The sequence below is a fragment of the Coccidioides immitis genome, assembly GCF_000149335.2.
Source record: "Coccidioides immitis RS genomic scaffold supercont3.1, whole genome shotgun sequence".
Classification (NCBI taxonomy): Eukaryota; Fungi; Ascomycota; class Eurotiomycetes; order Onygenales; family Onygenaceae; genus Coccidioides; species Coccidioides immitis.
The window spans coordinates 8150228-8169667 of record NW_004504310.1 but is presented as its reverse complement, the minus strand read 5'-3'; the positions used below and the strand labels follow the sequence as shown (position 1 = coordinate 8169667).

The following is a 19440-nucleotide window of genomic DNA, read 5'->3' as shown; positions in this document are numbered from 1 at the left end:
CGTTGCGCGGGACTATTTAAGTTCAACCCCGTTTGCCCCTCGCTTATTAATCGGGGCTGCGAGAATGCCGAACGCCAAAGCGAAGGATTTATCATCATCGGCGGCTGGTTTCTCGTAGGCAGAACCCCGATTACTCTTTTTAATATCCCCTCATGGCGATACGGGTGCTCTTTGCATTTCGTCAAGTCTCCCCGAAAGCGCCATCGTAGCCACGCGTGTTGAGTGCTTTCCGTCTGATATTGCGCCATGGGGCTGCTGTACGTATTCTCGGGCCTCCCACTCCCCCTCCCCCTCCCCCATCCCCCTCCTCCACCCTTTGTTCGTGAAAAGACCCAGGTCCGGATAAGCAGGTTCATCGAGCTGACACGCAATTGTTTTGTGCTACAGGGCTCTCGGGACGCCCCTGCCGTGGCCGGAGGCGAAGAAGAGAGCGACGCAAGTCAGAGAGTGGGGAATCGAGGTATCCCCGGTGATCCCCAGTCCCACAAAGTCCAGCTGGACCATCCTGACGAAAAGCTTTCTAGCAATTGTTGAGCATCTGGAATAAGGCAAAGGGCAAGGAGAGAGATGCGTTGCTCTGGGGTGACGAGGTATTGTCCTCGACTGCCATGCCCCTGTCTCGGCATCTGCTGAACCTCGTGTTAGGTTGAATACCTCGTTGTAGCTGTGGATGATAATGAGCGGAAAGTGCGGCTGTCACTCTGCCAGGCGGAAATCCTCAAATCGCTTGCGAGAGATGAAGAGCTTGCGAAACGGGACGACTCGTGAGCCCACCGTAACCTTCTGGCTTCTTCTGAGCGCGGAAGATAACTGACCGTCATTCCGTCACTATCAGGGCGGAACCACTCCCAAAGTTTCATCCGGAGTTTGGACGCTTCATGCTCGAGGCAACACCAGGAAAGCCCTGGGGTATAGGATTTAAAGACCTCCTGAAAGTGGAATCAGACATGAAGCGGAGGTATGGATAACGTCTTGTCAAACCCAATGAACGAACACCGATACTTACGCTACCCATCAGACGAGTGATCGCAAAGAACCACATGGCTCCAAACGAGTACCCTATTACCCTTACAACATTCCCACGGCTGGGAACGAAGGATGATTTTTACACGCCCAACTACCCGCTGTCTGGGGGCGCATTGCGCTCGCAGTTCGTTCCGGATGAGATCGCAAATCCACATATTCGCTTCCCTACCTTGGCGGCCAATATCAGACAAAGAAGAGGTCGAAAGGTGGAATTAAACGTCCCTGTCTTTCGGGATACCAATACTCCCTGGCCGTTCAATGATCCTACAGTCAACTATGACCTCCACACTTGGCCAGAAGACAGCGATGTCCGGAACGGGGCCGTGAAGAAGGGCCATGTCTACATGGATGCAATGGCTTTTGGAATGGGAAGCTGCTGTTTGCAGATTACCTTCCAGTGCATGAATATTAATGAGGGGAGGAAGCTCTACGATCAATTGAGCCCATTGGGGCCTATTCTGCTTGCGCTGACGGCGGCAACTCCAATTTACAAGGGCTTCCTTGTCGACACTGACGTTAGATGGAATCAAATTAGCGGAGCTGTGGATTGCAGGACAGCAGAGGAGCTAGGAGAAAAGGTGAGGACCTTTTGAGCTGCTCTTGACGGATTCTTACTGACGTTCATCCAGCCCCTGAAAAACGACAGATGGAGAATCCCAAAATCTCGCTATAGCTCCAATTCGACCTACATCTCTCAAGATCCGAGGTTACGCCCAGAGTACATGGACCCTGACCTCGTTATAGATGAAGACATCAAAAAGCGATTGATGGATGGCGGAATGGATGACCTTTTGGCAACCCATTTCGCCCACTTGTTTATCCGCGATCCAATTGTTGTATTTGCGGAAGACTTGGAAGAACTCGACCTCAACAAGACCGATCACTTTGAGAATCTCCAGTCTACCAACTGGCAGCACATTAGATTCAAGCCGCCGCCGGCTGAAAACGACATCGGCTGGCGGGTCGAGTTCCGACCCATGGAGATTCAGATCACTGATTTTGAAAATGCCGCGTTCAGCATATTTATGGTACTGATCACTCGGGCGATTCTAAGCTTCGATCTGAACTTCTATATCCCGATTGCCCGGACGACTGAGAACATGGAGACGGCTCATGCCCGCAACGCCGTCCTTGAGAAGAAATTTTACTTCCGGAAAGACCCTTTCCCGCACCGTCTTCCTCGCCAGACCGCCAGCAGCTCGCCTTCCAGCTCTCGCTCCCCATCCGCGCCTCCATCCCCGTGCCTTTTACCAGTGGAATCCGAGTACGAGTTAATGGCCGTCGCCGACATCATCAACGGCTCACCATCTGGGGAATTCCCCGGTCTGATTCCAATTGTCGAATCGTACCTCAACAGCATCAACATCGATGTTGAGACTCGATGTGCACTTGCAAACTACCTCAACTTAATCCGCTATCGGGCAGACGGTAGGCTATTGACAAATGCGAAGTGGATCAGAGAGTTTGTCGCAAAGCATCCCGATTACAAACAAGATAGCGTCGTTTCAGAGAAGATTTGTTACGACCTTGTCAAAGCAGTGGAAAAGATCACAGAGAAGGAAGGGAAGGGCGGAAGCATTGGCTGGGAGATGTTGTATACAAGCTTGGCCAAGAGTGAAGAGCCGGAAGGACAGTGATTGGACTGTATATTCCTTGTGGAATTTTTTTTTTTTTTTCAAGTGAATATCTTTCATGTGTGCTTGGTTTTGATACTGGATATAGACACTGATGAGCGAGCTGGATTTTGATCATTAATTTTTTCTTTTTTTTTTTTTAATCTGGTTGGCCACGCTCATAGACAAATATTGGGTTTGGCATGAGAACATACAATGCATCTAGATTTGATTGTGGGTGGTTACTTGGGGATATCTGCCTTGTCTATGACTGGCCGTCTACACGGGCTTTTGAATTTCCACTTGATCTTTCTTGATCAGACCCTGAAGAAAGAAAGATAAAATAATAGAGTCCCATCTCTATGAAGCAAAACACTATTCCCCTGTTGCCTTTTGCAAATCTCCAGACCGGTCGATCGTTCCTTTCAGCACTGGTCACTTGGTTTTGGACACACTTAACACGTAACCACATAGTTATAATCATGGCCGCCCACTTGACCATTGAGCTCCTCTTGGAAGATAAGCCACCAGGTTGGCCTTGTCCATGGGGGTACAGGCCAACTTTGTTCAATACAGAGTACACTGAAGAGAGTTTTCTGCAGCCAGGCAAGCACAATGACATGACTTATCTGCAGCAATATTCGAAGTTGTTTGCATCCATAAGGATGGTAATGAAAGGAGCACAGGTGATCCTTTGACTACCTTGGCTGCATGAGACAGGGACATAACTTGCCTAGGTAAGAGAGATGTCGCTAGTCCATCACACTCTCCACGCACCCCAGTTTCATAATAATTGATTGACCGCAACACTTGCCAAGGGACAATGCAGCCGGGTATGTGTCTTGATGGTGATGAACCACTGTATCCTTCTCAGTGTTGCAAGGGCTCTGTTCAGCACCGATATCATCGGTCTGTGATCCCTACCCATTTATCGGTTGGGAAGCTGACAGTAACTATGATCAGAGAGTTAGGCCTCTGTCATCAAATTAAGCGAGCATCCTTAAAAGGAGCGATATACAATTGGGGATAGCAAGGGGAGAAAAAACCACACCCCCAACCCCATGACATCGATGATGTGCAGCAATGAATCCTCCGATCTGCAATGCGGATGACGACGATTTTCCGTCCTGCTTTTTTTATCACTTCACGATGATCTCGATGAATCCCGCGTTCCCACCTTTCAAACATGTGGAGCCCAGATTCAATCCCCGACAATGCGAAGATCGATGTGATCTGACTCATGGAGGTGAGCAGAATTCGCCGTCCAGTTAGTAATGCAAGTACCCTGATAAACGGGCCCTCGATGAAATCATCACATGAATTGATTTCCCTTCCCACACCGGGTCCGTCTTTGTTCTTGAAAGACACCGAGATCCTCCCACGCAGCAGCAGGACCCAGGAGAACCTTGACGGGGGGACCCGACGACCTGGAAAGACATATGTAGTACGCAGACTGGCTGCTAATTAATTAAGCTCCCCGGAAGAGTCTGAGCTTTCATGGAAGGCCCTGGATAAATACGTATTTGGTACTCTGTGTGGAGGATATGGTTACATACAAAGTTCAGCTGCCGGGCCAGGATAGATTGCATCCTTGCACGATATCAGCCAGTACGAACTCTACTTATTATTTCCGGGACGTTTTACGGAGGAAGTTGGTCTAAGACATTTCCCTGAATGCAGTGGAAGGCAAGGATCCCAGGACTCAAGTTTCGTATTTTGGATGGGGTTCTCTTTTTGCTGGATGCCAAGGGCCAACAGCCGGAGCGCATGCAGAAGATATGAGACAGTGAAACCAATAAATGCTGCAGGCGACCATCGGATACAACCATGGCGAGACAGGCAGAGTGGAACGTTACCAAGCTCCTTCTCACCTTGTACAGGGTCTTGGGGCCTGGGTCTACTGCAGCTGCTATTGCCTTGTATGTTTTGACAAGGGTTAGCAAAGATGAACGTAGCATCTGTTTTTGACTGCGAATTGCCCTTTTTGACGGCTAACCGAGTCGCAGTGGTGCCCCTTTTATGCCCGATTTGCGCTACTAGCAAGTATGTGTGATGGGCGGTATCCTGATGTCTGTGGGCTGCACTGGGAGAGGTCTTGGAAGCCTGGAGGTGGTAGTACGGAGGAAGCTTTCATACATGCATGCAGAGGAGGGAACGCACGTTGTGTACCTGTCGTGTGGGTATCGGTGAACTTGTCCCTCGTTCAACAAACGGTGTTTGCTGGAGCCGAGCCGGTTGCAGCAGGAGATTTCACAGGTTCACGGAGGAGATAAATACATGGACGCATTGAGCTGGGTGACTTGGCGATTGGCTCTCATTCGGGAGCCACCATGCAGAGTACACAAGCCGTTTCCGGAGACCAGACGCAGGAAAAAAGATATGGGATCGTTATGCAATAACCCCAATCGGATTGGGGACTTCAAGTGATGAAAATGCTGTTCAACGCTCAATGTTGGATGTCGATGGCGGGAAGCAGCTAATCGTCGTACAGAGATCAGTTGGTAATTCTGCAGATCGTGAGCCTTCCAAGTCTAGCTTGGTGCAGCGAAGCTGTGTCCGTTTCGATCCCGCCCAAAGCATCGAACTCTATCGGCTTGAAGCCCGAAGGCAAGAGCACCTAGAGAAAGGTAGTCTCCGCGGAACGCAAAAGAGCAGAAGATGAAGAAGGGAATAGCTGCACTCTAAGGAATAGGTCTGTCGTGTGGCGAAGAGCCATAACTCTCCAACAGCCAATAACAGGATACGGAATTCGGGAGGGACCTTACTTGCACCGCCGTGAGAGCCGACTCAGCGGGAAATAGATCTGTGATACCGTGGTGTTACACCTAGAGCAACACACAATAAATGGGTTGCGAATTGGGCCCAGGGAGTTTTCTGCAGTGACTGGTCGGTTTTGCAAAAAGGGCCTCAAGATAGACAATCCGTTGAGAGAAAAGGATTGAACAAATTGATGGTGCTGCGATTGGAGGTGGCCTGTTCGCATCTGATCTCTGCAGGTTATGTTTGCACCCATCTAGCGTCTGGAGGGAAATCCCTTTGCTATTGCTTTGTTTGGACGTATGTACTATACAAAGGAGATGCACTCTCGTGCATGGTGGCATGATGCCTGTACTTGTCCCAGTGGCGTCGATGAGCAGCCTCGTCTGATGGGACAATGATCCCGCGACACTGGAACCCTGTCGCACAAGTCGCTTAGAGCGGCTGTCGAATCGTCGACGTGCGGAATAATGCATAATGATCGTTCCTTTTTTGAGGATCATACGGAGTACACGGAGTACTCCGTACATACAGAGAAATGTGAGTCGATCGATGATTTCAAGCTTCGCAGCAAGAATAGAGTTTTGCGAGACCAGCTAATGCAGCGCGGAACCAAGATCCAAGTCTCGAGGTTGCCCAGATCTGATCTATCGTATTCCGCAATTATTAACTACATACCTGAGATCCTTCCCCCCTGGCTGACGGTCATGCCCGGTAACACCTTGCCCTGTCGAAAAGAGGAATGACAATTGGAGGGGCAAAGAGGACGTGCTCTGGAGCTTCGAGTAAGGATTATGCACGGCGACAAGCCTCGGGATTTGCTTCGCGATAAGGTTTTGCGCGCCGTTAAACGAAGTAAAAACTGACTCGCTTGGCTTCTCCATACATACTGACACCCATCCGTCCTCCCTCACTTAACTCACGAGGCTCCATACTGCGTACAACTGAGCTGAACCGGCCAGTCCCTTCACGCAATCGGGATTTCCCATCTTCATATGCGGCTCCACACGCTCGATTGAGGGACGCCGGCGTCTGGTGACAACAAGATTGGAAATTAAGGATCCTCTTTTTTGTTATTTTAAAAGTTTTTTTCCTCTTTTTTTTTTTTTTTTTTCTTTTCTCCCCCTCAGCTTGCCGCTAGGGGAGGGTGACCAACTGCGTCAGGCGGACACTTTGCCCCGCCTGTTGGCGCTGCGATTTTCTGGATCGTTCGATGGGCGATCGAACCTTGCCTATTTTTGGGTTGTGATGGTCGGGAGTTAAAGCTTGGTAAATTACCTATGTAGCTTGGAGTTTACATGATCGTAATTTTGGTTTCTTCCCCCCGGTCATGACAGGACGGGACGGAGGATCTGTGCTCTGCCAGCGCACGGCCACAGAGAGAGGGTGTGTGTGTGTGAGTGAGAGGAAGAGAGAGTATGTGTGTGTGCTTGTCGATGCCGGGGCCAGGGATGCGGAAAACGTGTTCAGATCAGGGTGCCGATCGAGTTTCATCCCCTTCCTACCACGTTACAGCGGGAATTTATCCCCTCTCGAAAACCCTTCCCCCCTCCCCTCCTCTTCAGCCAGCGAACGAGCTGTTCATATTTGTTAGCTGACCAGCGCGACATGACATGGGGCAGACTTTTTTTGAATGATTGGAGGTGCCCAAGCAGCACTGCAATTTCCGCGTAACCAACAATACACGACGCGATACCTTCTTCGTACGGAGATCGTAACCTCGATGATTGGCGCGTATCGCTGAGACTCGCCAGCCGGACCTGCCAGATTGCACAGGTTTTTGGGTCGACAATCCGAGCTAATGCCGGCGCTTTTATGAAGGGCATTACGCGACACATGGTGTGTGCTGTTCCCCACCGTGCAGAAACAGCATGGCATAAACAATAATACAGCTGTGCTATGAATGGATAAGCTATGCATACTAGTTAGTTATGTACAGGTCACACTCCGTATATCCTCCACTTTTTATTTCCCCCCCACAAACACACAGGCCGACCGTTGAAAATTGCGCTGATCAGACGGATGCAATCTTCTATTTTCCTGATCGGGACGATTGCATCACCCTGCCCGCATCCATCTCCCGACACCATGGATGAGAGAAGAGACAGACGAGGACAATACGTCGTCCGCTCCCGGTACTCTGTGCTCAGTACCAGCCACTTCATTTCGATCTCCGTTTCGCCCAGCTCAGCTCCCTTGCTTGCATCGACGCCCCCTCCCCCCGCCTCGCACGCAATCTCCACGACTTCCCAGTTGTCAGGTTGTCTGCTGAGGGTAATTGGGAACGGCATATCCATCCATTCATCCATCTGTACAGAGTATAGGCATACATGTTAACATTATTTCCACACTCTTGTCGTCCACCCTCACACACACTCTCACACACACACACACTCTCTCTCTCTCTCACCCACCACACATACACATACACACACACACTCTCTCTCTCTCTCGCGTCGGGATTTGAAGTGAGCTCCCGTACTCCGTACTCCGTACTTCGTATTCCTATACGATCCACCAAACCCCGAGGGGCTGTCGATCAGATGGAGCCAGTCAAGAATCAATCGGACCCGATCTCAGAATCAAAACTCGACGATCATTCTTCCGCTCTTTTGGCTTTTTTTAATTCTTTCCTTAGACGGTTGCCCGCAGTTCTCAAGGAGGCAGATTTATTCTTTTTTATTTTTATTTTTTTTTTTTTGAAATAATTTTCCCCACGGACTTTCTCGATGCAGCCCTCCGTCACGCCAGTCATACCCACCGGCTGCCGGCAGTCAGTTGGAAATTTGTTCTCGCCGCCAAGTCTGGAATGGTTTCTGCACGAGAGCTGCGTTGGTTCCAGGTCCGGTCCCTGACCCGCGATCCAGCCCGATCCCCCTTGTACCGCACTTGTAACGACCAGGGCTGCCAACCTTGTCCAGGGCCCCCTGCCAAAATAAAATATAAAAGATCAAAAGTAAAAAAAATAAAACGTCCATCTTGGATTATGTGGGCTGACTAGTATTTTACCTTGTCGATTCCACTCGGATAATCACCCAGCCCATTGGTGGAACTGCTGCAAAGGAAAAAAGCAAGTCAAAGAAAACCCCCCGTACCCCGTTAGGTTGCGGGATCTCGTTACTAGCCCGGTACCGCGACAATCGACATTTTTGGTTTGCGCAACAGCAGGCGTACTACATATGTAAAACTCCGTACGGACCGCCAACAGGGTAGTCCACACACACAAGCGACGGCGATGAGCATGTTTGAGTTCGGTAGCTTGTCGATGGAATGGCTGGTGATGTGCTGCAGGCATCCCGGTGTGGTGCTGGTTGCTTTTCTCCGAATCTTACACTGACCAGAGCAATCGTGAGAGATCTTCTCCGGCAATTAGGTAATTGTTCATGCCCACATGTTCGTTGGTTCAGACCTGAGCACTGCACGGCACTCCACAGTCTATGGAGGAGCAGGATAAGCAGTAGTTGAAGCAACTAAGGGAGGGAGAGCTTCTGTTTACTTTTTTGGGCCTTTTTTTTTTTTTTTTTTTTCTTTTTTCTTTTCTTTTCTTTTTCCTTTCCGTTTTCTTTTTGCGTTGCTTGGGGAGAAAAAGGATTGATCTGGTGGACCGAACAACTGCCGAATGCAGTTCCCCTTGGCCCAGCGCAAATCTTAGCCGGCCTTGTTAGCCATTTCGTCGTTCAAAGTACTCTGTATATTGCCTCCTGACTCGATGGAGATCGCTGGGCCGGCCATGCAGCTGCTGCTCTCTTCTTGCCTTCCTCTTGCGCGCTAGACGGCTCCGGTCCTCTGCAACAAAAAGGTCAGCGTAGAGGGGGGGAGAAAAGAAAAAGAAAAGAAAATATAGATAAAATAATAGAAAAAGAAAAGAACAGGACCAAAAAGGACAGTCCTTAACCACTACTCACAAAGGCGTCGAGGCTACCCTTTGTTCAACACGAAATGGATACATTGAGGATGTCTCTCTTTGTCCGGCTGCAGCACCTCGGCTCCAGATCTCGCCAGACAATCTGAAATCGGGCTAGGATTCTGGTGGCGAAAGAGGTAAATCACGTCCAAGTTCCAGAGCTGCCCCATTATTATACCGAGATGGAATTATAGCCAGGATCCATCGCTACCGGTCGCCCGCTGAAATTTTGCGACTTGCGCTCCGGGCTGGTCAGAGGGGGATCGGCATTTGTCTGCTAGTTACGATGCTGCTCTACCATTGCAGGCCCGGAGCAACCCTGTAACAAGCTACAGACATCACACGCGTTGAGTGCACGAACAAACAAGATTGTTCGTGTGGTCAACTCATGGGTGGATGATTGTAGGTCTTTTGTACGGAGTATGGAGCATGGAAAATGTATGTTCAGTTTTAGCATTGTCTCGGTACCGGCGCGTCCTCCGTAAAGACCTAACTACGCTTCTAGAAGACGGCTCGCCGTTTGATTAAACTCGCGATCTCTGCCATTGCGTAATCCATGGGACCACAAGGCGGAAGAAACAGTGTCAGATCCACTCCACGCTTGTTTCCTGCTGGCAGCCATGGGTGGGCCGGTTGGCTGGTTAGTTGGTTAATTTCATGCTGCGTGCTCGAGCGGTGAACACATCCACCATCCATCCATCCATCCATTCCATTCCATCCCATCCCATCCACACATCCACACGTCCATCTTGCATACTAGCTACTTACATCCATAATTGCAGCACCGTGGATGGGCGCTGGGCAGGGAACTTGGCCAACCATCTCCACCTGCTTGCTCCCTTCAGTAACCTTGCTGTCTCTCACTTCGTTACTCCCGGCCATCTGCACTCTCTGCATCTTCGTCTCTCTCTCATCCCTATTCCCCTTTTTAACATCTATCTCTCTATCTTCAGACCCAGGGTTTGCCCTGAGATCTGCTGCAGCCCTATATCTCCGTCTTCGCGCCTCGAGAAAGCAATACAAAAGTTGGTGTGCTAATCTTTGCCATGTCTGGACAAGGATAACGACCACAACACCAAGTAACATATTCCCAACGGGCCTGTCTGAACTGCTGCCCAGTCCGTTATCTTTTTCCTTTTTTTCCGCAATCCTGACCGTTTATCTCTCCTTTTCACCCACCAAAGCGAGCCGCATCTCGGCGTGGAAAACGGTTGTGTGACGTCTGACGCTCTTTATATCTGCAACCCGTATTATTATTATTATTGGCACCTTTCTTTTCTCTTTCTTTTTTCTTTTTTTTTTTTTTTTTTGGCCTGTTCTCCCCCAAAACGCCCGACATTACCTTGCTCTTCTGCTTTCGTCTCGTCTCGACGGCGCTTCTTTATTATCGCGGGATCCTCATATTTTATTGTCCCAGCCTGCATCCCTCTCCATCCATTTCTTCTACTTCCTCTCGCGCTCTATACCCGCGGAACTGGACCTTGGATATTTGGACGATATTCAGGATACAGTGTGTATACGAGAGAGTGTGATTTAGAAAGATAGAAAGAACTGGCTAGGGTCCAGCAGCGCAATCGTTTGTCTGGCGAAATCGGCTAGTCGCAGAATCCATATCGCGGAAACGAAATTCAACTCTTGAAGCGTCTCAGTTCCCGAAATTAGCAAGGATAGAGGGTCAATTACGTCCCTGTGAGGACCATCTACGTAGCTGGAAAAGCCGCTCGCGGAAAAGAGGTCCAAGCTAGAGTGTTCGATCCGTCCAGAGGGGGGTGAACGAAAAAACAAACCAAAATTATATATCCTGGGAATGGGGACGGTAGAAGCAGGGCCCAGTCACTGGCCACGTTTCGCACCTTCAATGCCGCACCATGTCACTTTTCCGCTCTCACAGCGGGAAGGACACGCTATGGAGGATTCAGCCAACAAGGTCAATGCTAGCGGCGGCCACCCTTCCGCAGAGTCGCTCCCGTCAATAGGTTTCCTGGATTTGGGTAAGAGCAATAGTGCCAGCCCACGTTCACAGGTCCACCGTCAACCCGTGGCAGCAAACGGTTCTCCGCCTGTGAGTCCGACAACGGGTGCATATCAGCCCGGTCGTCCCCAGCATAAATATTCTTCCTCTCTTCAGAACTACTCTTCCATATCAGCCGGATACCCCTACTCACCGAATCGGCTCCCAGTGCGAGATGCTGAAACGGACCAGCACCAGCACCCACCTCTCCCGCAAACGCACTCCAATCAACGCCAGTCCTTACCCTCCATCCATGAAGCTCTAGGAAGCAATTCACTCTCCTTCCAGCCACCATCATCAGCAACAACGGCAGCACCACATACACAATCCTTAGCTACGTCACATGCCCCTCTCCCACCAGGTGTTGAGAGCACAAACGGCCCGCCCAATCCTTTTGCTCACACTGCATGCTCTGTGCCTTTCGCTCAGGAACCCTTTGCGAACCACCTCTCCGGAAAACCTGCGTCGATAAGGTCAGAAGGACAAAGGTCCAGCGTGGCCTCAATTCGGTCCCAAGAGTCAAGGAATCCGTCAATAATGTCATTAGGTTCAGGGAGATCCCCAACCCAGAGCTCTAGGACGGCACAATCCCAAGCTTCCGGCTGTGATATCCAGGGTGCAGGCCTCACAGGCTCGATGCCTTCGCCATCAGCATATGGAGCTTATCCTCCGGGATATCAATACCCTCCTAATGGGTCGCAACCGCATGTAGCACGGCCTCCAGCGCTTTATGAGGTCAAAGGAAACTCAACGATCGAACCCGGGAAGGCCGGTGCCATCTCCAGAGCTCCTTCGGTTCCGTATGGCGAGTCTGTAAAGCGCCAACTGGATGTTTTTGATTTGCAGGCTGCTTGGAACGAGGTAGACCTCCCCCAATTATTTTATTTTTTTTTTTTCCTTTTTTTCTTTTTATTGATTCCTTTATATTTTTGTAATTTCTGCACTTTGCTAATCGTCTCGTTTTAGGTTGGCGATGCCAGTGCCAAAACCATGGATTTCTCGAGAATCCACGCGACGCGCATGTACCAGTCGAATAGAGCGGATCAGACACTTCCGACGTTGGGCGAGATTGATGATTTGCTTCAACTTCAGCGCCGGAACCTGGAGGCCCTCGGAAGGATTCGAAATGCGGTACTGGATCAGGAGCACGCCATAGCGCAACAACGCGAGCGTATGCGAATGATGCAGAGCGAGCGAGGCTACAACCATGATCGATCTACCGGCTACAGAGAAGAATTCAAGGGCAGCGGTGGCTTTGCTGGCGGTGATGCTAAGAAGCGTCGAGGGGTATGAAAAACGAAATAAAACGTCCCTTTTACACTTCTTTCTGTGGGTTGGTTTCTGACTTGAAGAATGTTGGTGTTTTTATTTAGAAACCAGCTCCACCGGGCAAATGCCACAGCTGCAACCGATCCGAAACTCCCGAATGGCGCAGGGGTCCCGACGGTGCTCGGACTCTCTGCAATGCCTGCGGCCTGCACTTTGCCAAGCTCTCCCGAAAACTCGGCCCCGAGGCCGCTGCCCGCCTGAGATCGCGCAACATGGTTGATCCGCGGACGCCTGCAGCACAACCGTGATATTTATTATATTGCATTCATGATGTATTTTTGCTTTATTTTTTGCTTCCCCCTTTTTTCCCACTCAAGAAAAAAAAAAGAAGGCACGATACCTTTTGCTTTATCTTTTTAGTTTTAACGAGACACGGCGGACGCTTTTGATCTTTATATTCCAGGCATCTAGACATACAAGGATGGCCACTTCGTGGGTCCCTTCGATATACCTTCGGTTCTTATTTTTCTCCCTGCGGTTTTTGACGGAGCATTATGACCAATTTCATTTTGTCCACAACTTGTCTGAGCTCTTAGTTTTCCTGTCTGATGGAATTTGCTCTTTCTACTCCGTAGTGTTGCCAGATTTCCGATACCCCCTGATACCCCCGATTGTCACCGTTTGGGTTTCTCTCCCCTTTTTTTTTTTCTTCTTTTTTCTTTTTTTTTTTTCTTTTTCCCCATCACGGTTTTGTTTTCTATTTCTTTTCAAAACTGGAATCCAATGAATGGCCCTTTTCTGCGGGAGTTTTACATTTGAAAGGTCAAAATATGTCTGTTCCGTTCTGGGTTTATCATGACATCTATCTCTTGGGGTATTATTTATCAAATGAAAATAAGGATGGGCCAGCGAGGGGTCGAAACAGGGACTCTTTTGCTGCCATTTCGACAATTTTATTCCTACTTATTGTATGTATTTATTTTGATTTTGTTGTGTGCCCCCCAGAGTCGTTAACACTCAAATGAAATGACAACAAAGAGTATTGAATGGGACTACTGCTGGTTATGGAACCCCACGCAAACCTCATAGTGGTGTCATTTGTCTCTCGAGCACAGAGCACCTGCTAATCACCCTATACGTACTTCGCAGTACTGATATCGAACGCGATGGCATTTGTGTCCTCCTTTTGTCCAGCATCCAACATCTTGCTGCGCTGAAAGCCCAACAGAGCGTTTCCAGATCTGATGGGATGGCCATAGTACACCCCCCCCCCCCCCCCCCCCCCCTGTATCCATGTGGAGTTTAATCGGACGTAGTTGACTGGTGACACAACGGTTTCCCCACCATATTCAAGAATCCCAGGCAAGGTTAATGCCTCAGCGATGACGCAAGGAATGCCGCGATGTATGCTCTGTTTGCCAAGGGATTAGGAACATGTCCGGTGTCGAGGTGAAAGCGAGCCTTGCATCCAGATTGAACGGAATCACGAATCAAGTTGGGCTTGAGGCTGACGAATAACTCGGCCTTGGTTGTGTCTGTGGCTGCCTTGGGGCTGTGCGAGGCTTTTCAGGGCTAGTTGGGGTTAGCCACGCCTGCTGCCTGCGGAGCCGCAGCTGCCACCCGCCACCCGCCGCCATCCATCATCGTCATCGGCAGTTAAAAAGCAAAACCAACATACATAATAACTGGCATCTGTGCCTCATCTGCGTTTTCTTTCTTCTTTCTTCTCAGCACTCAAAAAACTCCCATCCGTCAGCCCCTTTTCCATAGGGTTAATCATCGAGTTGTCATCGCAGAAATCCGTTGGGATAAGAATAACCAAGAGCAGGCTTTCCATACATTCATTAACTCCATATTTACTCCGTACATCATCATCCAACATGTCTGCTCATCACTCACTTGAGCCCTGCGGGTGCTACTACATCCTCCCTGATCCCCTGCCTACTCCTGTCTATCTGCCCCAGGTAGACCTCAAGGTTCATTCGACAATCCTCGCTTCTACTTCGAGGACCTCTCTGTCTCAAACTTTCATCAACCCATCCACTGAAAAAATAAAAAATGCATCCTACACCTTCCCGCTTTTTGATGGCGTTAGCATCGTCTCCTTCAAATGTGAAATCGGAGACCGTGTGATCCACGGTGTAGTCAAGGAGAAAGAGCAAGCTCGCGCCGAGTATGACGCAGCGGTGGACCAAGGCAGCTCTGCAGCACTGCTGGAGCAGTCCATGTCAGCCTCAGATACTTTTACCACCAGCATTGGAAATATTCCCGAGCAGTCAAAGGTGACTGTGCACATCACCTACCTGGGCGAGCTACAGCATGATGCCCAGGCCGACGGGCTGCGCCTCACCGTTCCTCTGGCCATCTGTCCCCGATATGGTAAGCTCGTTGAAACTCCTCGGGATTTGAAGGACGGTGTAAAGCATCTTGCATCTCGCGGGTCGATCGAGATTACTGTTGATGTCCAGGTCGAACAGAAATCAGTCATCCAGCGACTCCAGTCACCGAGTCATCCGCTGGACGTTTTGCCGGGACGAACATCCACGGACTCGGAAGGTGAACACCACGCCAACAAGGCCTCAGCAAGCTGGGGCCTTCGCCGCTCCTCGCGGCCATCGCAGAATGGACATATCGCTCTTGAACGTGACTTTGTTCTGATCGTGAACACCAAAGACCTGGGTCTCCCATATGCCTTTCTCGAAACCCATCCGACCATCCCGAACCAGCGCGCGATCATGACCTCCCTAGTTCCCAAATTTAATATTCCGAACAATGACCCGGAGATTGTCTTCATCATAGACCGAAGTGGGAGCATGTCTGACAAGATTGACACGCTAAAATCAGCCCTGAAGGTCTTCCTCAAGTCACTGCCTGTTGGGATCAAATTCAACATCTGCTCATTCGGCTCCTCGTACTCCTTTCTGTGGAAGAAGAGTCGGACCTATGACAAATCCAGCCTCGAGGACGCGCTGGCATTTGTCGACACGGTCTGCGCTGATTTCGGTGGAACTGAAATGCTCCGTCCGATCAAAGCCACTGTGGAAAACCGCTTTCAGGACCTGGACTTGGACGTCTTGCTACTCACGGACGGGGAAATATGGGATCAGGAGCAGCTGTTTGCATATATAAACGAATCAGTATCCAAGGCCCCCACCCGTTTCTTCAGCCTAGGAATCGGGGATGCGGTTTCTCATTCTCTGGTCCAGGGTATTGCGCGGGCCGGCGGTGGCTTTGCGCAGACTGTGGGTACAAATGAAGACTTGGACAAGAAAGTCGTGCGCATGTTGAAGGCGGCATTGACTCCACATGTTAAATATACCCTTGAACTGAAGTATGAAAGCAGTGACAACGATTCACGCCGTGAGGATGACGGTTTTGAAATCGTCGAAAAATCAGAGGACGATCGCTACGAGGGAGAGACGAGACCTCAGGGGACCACGGACGACGACACAACCGCTAAGACTCAACAGGACCAGCCACCTATATCCCTCTACGATGAGAATTTCAAAGAAACTGATATTAAGTCTGTTGCAGATCTTCCAACAATACCGGCTCCGGCCGTCATCCAGGCGCCGTACGACGTCCCCGGGCTATTCCCGTTCAACAGATCCACAGTTTATCTTTTACTTTCGCCGGAGTCCAATGCTGCTAATCCCAAATCGGTTATCCTTAAAGGCATGTCGAAGCATGGCCCGCTGTCCTTGACGATTCCAGTTGAGGATGTCGGCAAGAACATAACAATTCACCAACTTGCTGCCCGAAAGATTATTGTCGACTTGGAAGAGGGCCGCGGCTGGACGTCCCAGGCGAAGGACAAAACAGGAAGACGCTTTGTAGACCAGCATGAAAGCAAAAAGGAGGACATCGCCAAGCGTGAAGCTATACGGCTAGGAACGAAATATCAAATTGCTGGAAAATGGTGTTCGTTCGTTGCTGTGGAGAGCACTGAGCACGAAGTAGCGAATCTAACCGGAAAGGAGAGGCTGCTGTCAAGGGAGCTGGCTGAGCCTGTACAGTATTCACAATATGCCTTCGGATTTGGCGCTCCAGCACAACCAATGGCTTGGGGTATCCCCCCACAACCAAGGCTATCACAGCCTCTAGCTTGTTCTAGAAAGCTACGGAAAGCGTACCCTCAACCGAGTGTAGCGGCGCAAAAAGTGGTTTCTAGGAGAGGTCTATTCAGAAGCTCCCCTAATGTGGCTTCTACCCCAAATGTCTTTGGGGCTTTCCAATCGCAGCCACCGCCAGCCCCCGTTGACAGTGCTGAAATTTCCTCTACGCCCTCAGGTTCTAGCCCTGGACATAGCATATTATTTGGTAGCCCAGCCATAGCCAGTTTTGGCTCGGGTCCAAGCTTCGACCCTACAGAGGCGCCGGTATCAGCCCAGTACCCCAAGTTCCACCAGCTTATTTTGTGTCAGTCATTCGAAGGATCATGGGAGTGGAAGAGACAAATATTTGACATTATTGAAACAGACTCCGAGACCTTGAAAGGAAAAGTGGATTGGTCCATGACCCTGGGAATTGGGCAGGACGATATTGACAAGGAAGATGAAAATCTGCAAACCATTGTCATGACACTCGCTGCTATTGCATACCTGAATAAGAAATGGGATGGTGATAGGGAAACTTGGGAATTGGTGGTGGAAAAGGCGATGAATTGGGTAAATGCAAAGCTTGCAGCAATGGGTGGACAGCCACTGGAATCGCAGCAAGCTGTTTTGGACCGTTTTCAAAGTGCGATCTAAAATAATTGGCCAGCTAGGATTTTGCAAAGTTGCCTCAGACTGGATTCCCTTTACGTCTCTCCCACACTGTGTATATACTGTAATACGGATAGTATTTAGTTACGTGTCTCAATGATGATGTATGATTGCCCTAATGTATGTACGATTGCGCACACCTTACTATTCGCTATTCTGTTTCAAATCCCGGATTCAATTTTCCCTTGCTCGTCTTCATCCCCTTTGTCTTTTCTGTCGCCCCGCCTCTTATAATGCCAGTAGAAGATAAATATTAGGGTTGTGGTCGGGACTGTGAAGCCACAGGCGCGAGATAGAAGAGAACCAGGGATTGCCGTCAAAGAAAGACATGAAAAATAGGGGCTGCGGGATGAATGTTAGCATTGATACAGCAGAGGATTCCACGGGACTCAAGGATGAAAGTTTCTAGTTGCCGATATAATATCCCGCTCATGAACGACACATGGGAGAGGCGAATAGCGCGCAGCAAGTCCTTAAGCTCTCTTCTTATCATAGTTCCGGAGCGCGAGGAGGGGAAAACGGACTGGGAGAGTGGGAGGTTCGAGGGTTTGGTGGGTAGATGTATGTTATCGCCAGCATGAACAGCGAATATCGGACTCCAGGCCATATACTGAAGAAAGGCTGGAAGATACATTCATAATTTGTGAACAAGGCCAAAAAAAAAAAAAAAAAAAAAAAAAAAAAAAAAAGGTAATCTCTTGATTAGTCCATGGCTCAATGTAGTGTGTACTGCAATTGTATCACGTCAATCCTAAACTCAGAAGAGCTGTTCGTTAATGACGTGGGCATTCACAGAATGTAGGACAGTATAGATGAACGTCCACTCACCACCTCCCCTTCTTGAAGCCCACTTCTTTCAATCTTCCGACCTCCGTAAAGCCTCTCTGAACATACCAGTCCCTCAGACCCATCCCTTTGGCCTTGCCATCTATATCGACTGCCATGATTGCCAAGAGAGTCTTTACCCTCGCACCCTGTCCACCATCGGCCTCATACCGAACTTCCCGGGTCGGATCGTCTTCGAACTCCCTAGCCAGATGTCTCGTTTCGCCCTGCAGGGAAGACACGATGGAAGAGAAAAGACGGCTCCCTACGCCTTGTGACTGGTGTTCGGGGTGTATGAAGAGTGTAAGTTCAACCGTGGGTGCGTAGCCGAGCAAGTTGCCCCTAAATGGCGACGCACAGGCATATCCTATGATCTTTTCCTTGCTCTCTCGCAATTGGTCGATGTGGGCGACATAGAATGGGAGCCCTCTCGATCGCGCACTGTTGTATATCCCTGCTATGTAAGAGAGCGGCGGTTCGTGGATGAGGAAGGTCAGGACGGAATTGTGAACATAGTGGCTGTATATGGCATGGATGCCAGGAAGGTCAGAGAGTGTGGCAGGGCGAATAGATATGGAGGACATGGTTCCCTTTGCTGGTAGGATGCTCAGTTGTGGTAAAGTCGAACCCTCTCAACCTTGCCTGTTGCCCTTGCTGCCCTAGTGGGTGTGGGGTGCGCGGGGTACATTGGTTGATATGTACGCACTATAGCACGACGCAAGAGCAGCAACAGTGGTTCAAGTGATAGGACGATTTTCTGATTCTCCTGTGCACAAGCTAGATGCGCACGCCTGCATCAACATGAATAACTGGCACTCATTGGTGGGCGGGAAAGATCACACCGCCTTTCCCTTACTTGTTGCTGGCACTGGGGCATCAGACCATCAACAAACTTAAACATTTCCTCTCACACAATCAAGGCCATGAGAATTGGCTGGAGACCTGCTTCCATTACCAGATTTTCTCGGTTTGCCATATTTCAGCAACATGACTGGCACACAGCTCCCCACAGATTCCCATCGAGTTTGCCGTTGTCCATTGTCCCATTACATACAAATTGACCGCCCGCTGGAACTTATTGGCTTTCAAATCTGTTTTCCAAAACTAGAAGAGAATATCCTTGTAGACCATTTTGACCAGAGCTGCCTCTGCAGGCCAGGGTTGCAGAAAAGCTCTCAAATCTTGTAGAATACCAACCTGCGTCTTCCCAGTCCATGAGTGCAATATCATAGTCGCACTTCTCTGAGGTATGTTTGCTGGTTTTGCGAA

The 19440-nt window shown here is 49.7% G+C and overlaps 6 protein-coding genes across 6 annotated transcripts; 3 read left to right on the top strand and 3 right to left on the bottom strand.

Moving 5' to 3' along the window:
- Positions 1-133: 133 nt before the first annotated feature.
- Positions 134-2881, top strand: CIMG_00084 (glutamate-cysteine ligase). Its single transcript, XM_001246312.2, has 7 exons — positions 134-257; positions 388-460; positions 525-590; positions 646-764; positions 836-958; positions 1019-1604; positions 1656-2881. The coding sequence occupies exons 1-7, from the start codon at positions 247-249 to the stop codon at positions 2661-2663; spliced, it is 1986 nt and encodes a 661-aa protein (XP_001246313.1). The 5' UTR covers positions 134-246; the 3' UTR covers positions 2664-2881.
- Positions 2882-6905: 4024 nt separating this feature from the next.
- On the bottom strand, positions 6906-8440 carry CIMG_12905 (uncharacterized protein; the record flags this gene model as incomplete). Its single annotated transcript, XM_001246313.2, has 6 exons — positions 6906-6973; positions 7093-7308; positions 7381-7705; positions 7826-7971; positions 8154-8323; positions 8406-8440. The coding sequence occupies 6 exons, from the start codon at positions 8438-8440 to the stop codon at positions 6906-6908; spliced, it is 960 nt and encodes a 319-aa protein (XP_001246314.2).
- Positions 8441-9793: 1353 nt separating this feature from the next.
- On the bottom strand, positions 9794-10386 carry CIMG_00086 (uncharacterized protein; the record flags this gene model as incomplete). Its single annotated transcript, XM_001246314.1, has 2 exons — positions 9794-9937; positions 10069-10386. The coding sequence occupies 2 exons, from the start codon at positions 10384-10386 to the stop codon at positions 9794-9796; spliced, it is 462 nt and encodes a 153-aa protein (XP_001246315.1).
- Positions 10387-11036: 650 nt separating this feature from the next.
- Positions 11037-13542, top strand: CIMG_00087 (uncharacterized protein). Its single transcript, XM_001246315.2, has 3 exons — positions 11037-12172; positions 12278-12598; positions 12685-13542. Exons 1-3 carry the CDS (start codon positions 11159-11161, stop codon positions 12886-12888), a joined length of 1539 nt encoding a protein of 512 aa, XP_001246316.1. The 5' UTR covers positions 11037-11158; the 3' UTR covers positions 12889-13542.
- Positions 13543-14296: 754 nt separating this feature from the next.
- On the top strand, positions 14297-17472 carry CIMG_00088 (von Willebrand domain-containing protein). Its single transcript, XM_001246316.2, has one exon. It carries the CDS (start codon positions 14461-14463, stop codon positions 17329-17331), a length of 2871 nt encoding a protein of 956 aa, XP_001246317.1. The 5' UTR covers positions 14297-14460; the 3' UTR covers positions 17332-17472.
- A 698-nt stretch (positions 17473-18170) lies between these two features.
- Positions 18171-18755, bottom strand: CIMG_00089 (GNAT family N-acetyltransferase; the record flags this gene model as incomplete). Its single annotated transcript, XM_001246317.2, has 1 exon — positions 18171-18755. The coding sequence occupies one exon, from the start codon at positions 18753-18755 to the stop codon at positions 18171-18173; it is 585 nt and encodes a 194-aa protein (XP_001246318.2).
- Positions 18756-19440: the final 685 nt, after the last annotated feature.